The sequence below is a fragment of the Limulus polyphemus genome, unplaced genomic scaffold (assembly GCF_000517525.1).
Source record: "Limulus polyphemus unplaced genomic scaffold, Limulus_polyphemus-2.1.2 Scaffold943, whole genome shotgun sequence".
Lineage (NCBI taxonomy): Eukaryota > Metazoa > Arthropoda > Merostomata > Xiphosura > Limulidae > Limulus > Limulus polyphemus.
This window is the reverse complement of record NW_013666553.1, coordinates 309,046-315,362: the sequence shown is the minus strand read 5'-3', so window position 1 is coordinate 315,362 and position 6,317 is coordinate 309,046. Positions and strand designations below refer to the sequence as shown.

At 32.7% G+C, this 6,317-nt stretch overlaps 1 protein-coding gene across 5 annotated transcripts in view; it reads left to right on the top strand.

Annotated features, from left to right (window-relative positions):
- Window positions 1–6,317, top strand: part of LOC106461358 (glutamate receptor ionotropic, delta-1-like) — a 70,436-nt gene that overhangs the window by 9,467 nt on the left and 54,652 nt on the right. For 2 of the 5 annotated variants that reach the window (XM_022388293.1, XM_022388294.1), the window contains exons 3-4: window positions 4,098–4,256; window positions 5,264–5,521. The exons of 1 other annotated variant lie outside the window; for it this stretch is intronic. In XM_022388293.1, the coding sequence (XP_022244001.1) occupies window positions 4,098–4,256; window positions 5,264–5,521 (417 nt within the window). The remainder of the gene's footprint in view (window positions 1–4,097; window positions 4,257–5,263; window positions 5,522–6,317) is intronic. 2 more of the 5 variants (XM_022388295.1, XM_022388296.1) reach the window with 1 other exon arrangement.

Below are 6,317 nucleotides of genomic sequence, written 5' to 3'. Positions count from 1 at the left end.
ATACTAACATCCAATGAGAATCCACTGACGTTCGAAATTTATAACTGTTCCTGGTCAAATCTCGTATATTTTCCGGTTGATAAGGTTTTGCAAAATCACGGTTTATAGCGTACAAGGTTATAGCAGGTTTCTAGCAGACTTATATGCTCTCTTCTCTGGCCTTGGTCTTTTTATATGTGCGGGAAATGTTTTTCTCGAAAGTTCGGACAATATTGAATTATATTTAACCAGTTACGGAAGTGGATATATTGTCGATTCTTGCGTTCACGAATATTCTACAACCTTGAAAAATTGGCGGGAGTTCCGCCATACGTAGCTAACAGTGTAAGCTAAGCACGTTTTTACTATAAACTCAATCCCAACAAACGTTGTCATTGAAATAAATATATATAACAAATTTGTTGTACGCAATACATATCTGACACTATTGGTTACGCATATTTTTAAATACAAATTTAATCTAAACAACGTTCAAATTAAAAATAAATACATAACAATAAATCCGCTACACTATTAATATCTGATATTCCTTTATATGATAGTGGATACTGAGCTAGATTTGATATACTAATATTGCTTTAGGTAGTAGAGGTTACTGTAAAAACTGTGAATTCACTAATATTCCGTTAGATAGTGGAGGATACTATACTAACTTTGAATGTATTAATATTCCATTACATGTGTTGATTGCTGAACTAGCTTTGAATATACTAATATTATTTAGATAGTGAAGGTTATTGTGGTCGCTTCGAATATATTTAAATGTCTTTAGATAGTGGTGGTTACTTTCTTTGAATATTCTAATATTCCGTTGGACAGTGAAGGTTAAAGGGTTTGCTTTCAGTATATTAATGTTTATTCACATAGTATAAGCTATTGTGACAAAATAAATATACTCATTTTTCTTTTAGAGAGAAAAGGTTGCTAAACTGTCTTTTAATATACTAATATTCTTGTAGAGAGTGGAGGTTACTGTACAAGTTCTGAGTTTATTAATATTCCTTTAGATAGTGAAGGTTCCTGAGCTATCTTTAAATATACTAATATACCTTTAAATAATTGTGGTAACTGTGCTGGATTTGAATCTATATTAATATAATAGTACTGTTTGTTGTATATCCATGTAACTACTTCGCAGAGTGTGGAGGTTAATTGGGTCCAAGGGGAGATACATACAAATGTTTAGTTTCGAATTTTGCGTTTTGCGGTTTTTATGGGCGTTTTTTATCATTACTTCATCTCCTATTGGTGGACCTTCACCAAACTTGGCATAATGGTTTTTGGATCCGTGTGGGGATACATGCGAATTTTCGGGATTTTACGGTCGTTTTTGCGTTTTTTTACAATTACATATAAGGGAAGCAACTAAGATAACCTTTCATTAATCATGAATTTACATGACTTCCGTTAAGGGGACGGGTACTCCAGCTATTATCTTCTGTATAAATATAATAGTGTTGTCTGTTGTATATCCGTGTAACTACTTCGCCTCCTGTTGATGAATCTTCATCAAATTTGGCAGGATGGTTTGTTGGGTCCATACAAATTTGCGGTTTCACATTTTGTGTTTTTATGGGCGTTTTTGCGATTTTTACAATTACATATAAGGGAAGCAACTTTTCATGCCCTAAGATAACCTTTCATTAATCATGAATTTACATAACTTCCGTTGAGGGGACGGATACTGCAGCTAGTATTTATATAAATATAATAGTACTGTCTGTTGTCTTTTGTATGTCCATGTAACTACTTCGCAGGTAGTGGATGGATCTTCACCAAAATTAGTATGGACGTTCGTTAAGTCCATGCGGGGATACATACAAATTTTCAGTTTTGCGTTTTGCATCGGCGTTTTTACTTTTTTATCACTACTTCGCCACCTGTCGATGGATCTTCACCCAATTTGGTATGATGGTTTGTTGGATCCATGGGGATATACATGGAGATTTGATTTTTCGCATTTTATGTTTTGCTGTTTTTATTATCTTTTTTTTTATCGCTACTTCGCCCCTGTTGATGGATATTCACCAAACTTGGCATAATGGCTTGTTTTGCGGGTCTCTGCATACTACTTTATATGGTGAATGTTACTCTGCTAGTTTTTAATATACGAATATTCCTTTGGATAGGGGTGGTTACTTTACCATCTTTGAATATACGATGTGACGAATTTATTTTAATATCAACGTTTGCTTAGATTAAGTTTATATTTAAAAATATGCATAGCTTATAGTGTTAAATATGTATTGCGAAACTCCTGCCTCCAAAATTGTAGAAGATTCTCGACAGTAAGAATTAAAAATATATGTATGTACGTAAACGCTAGTGTTAGCGCCAATATTGTTACATAAAACTGAAATTTCGAGAAAGCCTCCACACGCCAAAAAAGTAATATTTATTATTATTTATTGTGGCTTTAAGCATACTAATATTCCATTAAATAGTGGAGGTTCCTGGGCTTGCTTTGAATATATTATTATTATTTTAGACAGTTTCAGTTACTGTGGTAGCTTTAACTATGCTAATATATTTATGTATAAATAGTGGTGTTTTGGCTTTGAGTATAAACATTCGTTTAGATTGTGGAGATTACTGTACTAGGTTTTAATGTACTAATATTCTTTGGATAGTGGCGATTATTCTAGTTTTGAATATACTGATATTTCTTTAGATAATGAGATTGTTGTGCTTGCTTTGGATATAAATATTTCTTTAGATTGGGAAGGTTACTGTGCTAGCTCTGAATCATCAATATATATAAAAGCCAAGTGTCGGTCGGTTGGTCAGTCAGTCAGTTGGTCACGCTCGATTTCTCCGAATTTCGTGACTTACACGAGACCAATTCCACTTTTTATTCTACAATACTTCCTCTTTTGATTGCCCGTTTTCATTTTAGTTGAATCTAGTCACTAACATAGACGTACGTAGATCCTAAATTTCGGCAATTTTCCTCCTATATAAAAGCCCGTCAAGGAGGGAGTTTCAAGGACCAGATCAGGCATGGCGTTATGTGTGTAACACCACATCATTATGACGTCAAGCTAGGTAGTATCCGAATAGGAAAGCTGGGAAGACTCATGTGAAAAATAAGTCAAACATTAGCGCAAATCTATGCTTGGAAATTATTTCGAAAAAGCCTTTACTAAAACAGACTGAAGATACCAATTATTTGTAGGGAAAAGGACGACTTTTCCTCAGAAGAACAGTTGTGTATGTAATAACATGGCCATCGTAGGTTTTAATCTTTTATCCAAATGCACCAATGTGTCGCATGTTTACACTCTTTTGCCAAGTTGTTGACCTGATAACTGCCAAATATGTTAGCCCCCCCAGTGGGTTATATAGCTACAAACCGGGTTTCGATACCCGTGGTGGACACAACACAGATAGCTCATTGTGTAGCTTTGTGCTTAAAAACAAACAAAAACAAAAATTGAAAATACATATTCTAAAAATGAATTAATGTATTATTTCGCTTACGATATCTTTTTCATTAAACTTATAACTTTCTGTTCGATTATCTTTAAGAATTACTTTGATGATTCTAAAGTAAAACTGACATAAAACGATGATGGTCTCTTGTGAGAATAATAAAATAAATATTTTATTTAGATTATGTTTTAGAATATTCTTAACTAAAGAACTAACCCAGATTTATTTATTCGAAGTAAACTAACATGCATGTTATCATCTTGCTTGATTATATAATCAATTGACTATGTTTAACACATTATGGTGGTACCAGGTACTAAATATTCTTAACTAAAGAACTAACCCAGATTTATTTATTCGAAGTAAACTAACATGCATGCTATCATCGTGCTTGATTATATAATCAATTGACTATGTTTAACACATTATGGTGGTACCAGGTACTAAATTTTCGTTAGTATTTATGTTTATGCCCATCAGTGGCTCAGCGGTAAGTTTGAAGGCTTATAACGCTAAAACAGAGTTTCGATACCCGTGGTGGGCACAGCACAAGTAGCACATTGTGTAGCTTTGCGTTTAACAACAAACAAATAAACAAAACTTTATGGATGAAATAATACGAATGAGATCAATTATGTATTTTATGAACTGATCTTCTCTAAAAGTTGTGTTGAAAGACAAAGGTTGTGAACAACTGAGCCAGTGTGTAGTGAAAGCTACGAAACAAGCGTTAGAAAATATTGGAGATGACTATATTGGAGGTCTTAGCCTGAAAGTTCTACCTTTGGACATTGGCGAAGATTGGGAAGAAATATGTAAAAATGGTGAATATAAGTTAAAATATTATAAATATACATAACTGTTTCTGAATTAGAACTACCAATTACCTCTCTAGATAGCTAAAGTTAACCAATCAGTGAAATAGAAAAACTAAAACACATAGAGTATGCATGCTAAAAGTATATTAAATGATGGAAATATTATTAGTGAAAAAAAACGCCTGTAAATCATCTTTAACTGCATTCCTGGTTTGTTTAATGAAAATCAGAGTTAGATAATACTAAGAATCCATAGAAGTTTAATTAATAAAACAAAAACTATAGAAAAAAAAGGGAGGCTCTAGACATGTGTACACTTTAAATGATATATTTGGTTAACTGTTACTGTTACAAAATATATAGTAACAAGCTAAGACTTTTATCAGTTGATTTGAGTTTGGAGATATACAATATTTCAGCTTCGCTTGAGGAATCTAGTTTCGTTGTGAATGATTAAGGATACGCACTGCACAGGAGCCTGTAACATAAGGATACGCACTGCACAATGGCCTGTAACAGGATAAGTAAATGAATCAAATTAAAAAGAAACGCGAAGTAAATCAAATATGTCTTTGTGTTTTCTTTGTATATTATGTTCTCACACTGTCAGTATGTAGTTCAGTTGATTTTCACTGAACTGTCGCAATGCAGTTCAATTGAATTGCACTGGTGTAACGTTCCTGTTTTCCTATTCTCACACTGTCACTATATAGTTCACTTGATATGCAGCTGTTAAACGTTCCTGTTTTCGGTGGCAGGAAACAGGAAAAAAATCGTAAATACACTACAAAAAAAAGGCAAATGTAATCAAAAGACATTTTCGGGTCATAACTAAACAAAGTGATTTTTTTTTTCCTTATAAGATATGAAACCAATTTACTATGCATCATCTTTCAGGTGCAAGCTGGTAACCCTGTCACATTAGTTTTTATCTTTTTAATACTAGAACATACTTTTGATACTATCTTGTGACAATTATAAATAGCTTGTTAAAAATATAAGTTTTTAAACAGATCTTCCTGAGCAGAAATTAACTACCGTTACCATGGTGGTGTTTGTTTGTAATATCATGGCATCTTCACACGTGGACAAGCTGCTTTCAGGAACTAATGTAACAGAGCGGAAAGTGTCAACTCCCTCGTGGACAGGCTTTACTTGTCACAATGAATCACTAGTTAGTAGAATGGAAGAAATTACAAAGATATTATGTGAAGTTATAATGGCCAAGAAAGTCCGAGATGTCGTTGTGCTGCGAGGGCATCAGCATGAAGGTTTGTTTTATCTTAATATTTCATAATTCTTAAAATTTGAAATATAAATGAAATTAAAAACACAGCCAGACATTCGCAGTATTATGTAAATCACACAGAAATGGATTAATATAATTTTATATAAACATGTGTTTTATTACTGGTTAAATGAACAGTATCATTGTATTACTCTGTTGACTTATGTATGTTGAAAATGGAAATTAAAATATAAGAGTAATAGAAACTCGTACGTTTGCGAATCAAATAAAATACTCCCTGTTGTTTCTTTCTATCCCTTTTTCCTTGTAGAGATATATATTCCAATTTTCTGTTTAAAGACTGTTTTCAGTATGATTTCTCTTCAGGCCAATTTTTATATTTCGTTATTACTACTTTCATTTTACTAAATTAGCTAAAGTTATTTTATTTATGCGATGAATTTTAATACTTTAACTTAATATGTTACAGTGCTTTCTAAATTATACTTTACATTATTATGCCCCTTGCTGGCTCAGCGGTATCTCTTAAGGGTTTATAATGCTAAAATTCGGAATTTGACCTTTACGACGAACACAACACATATAGCCCGTTGACAGGTTTTTGCTTAAAAGAAAACAAACATACAATATACGATGTTATTGTCTGTAGAAGTTTAAAATCTTCTATTCTCTACCTCAAGTTTTCAAATGCCTAGGAGCGTTTAAGTAGTGTTTAACAGCTTCTAAAAGACTTTTACTTAACAGCTTTGAAGTAACGTACGTACATAATACTTAGCAACTTCAAGGTAACGTACAAATACGCATATATATATATATAT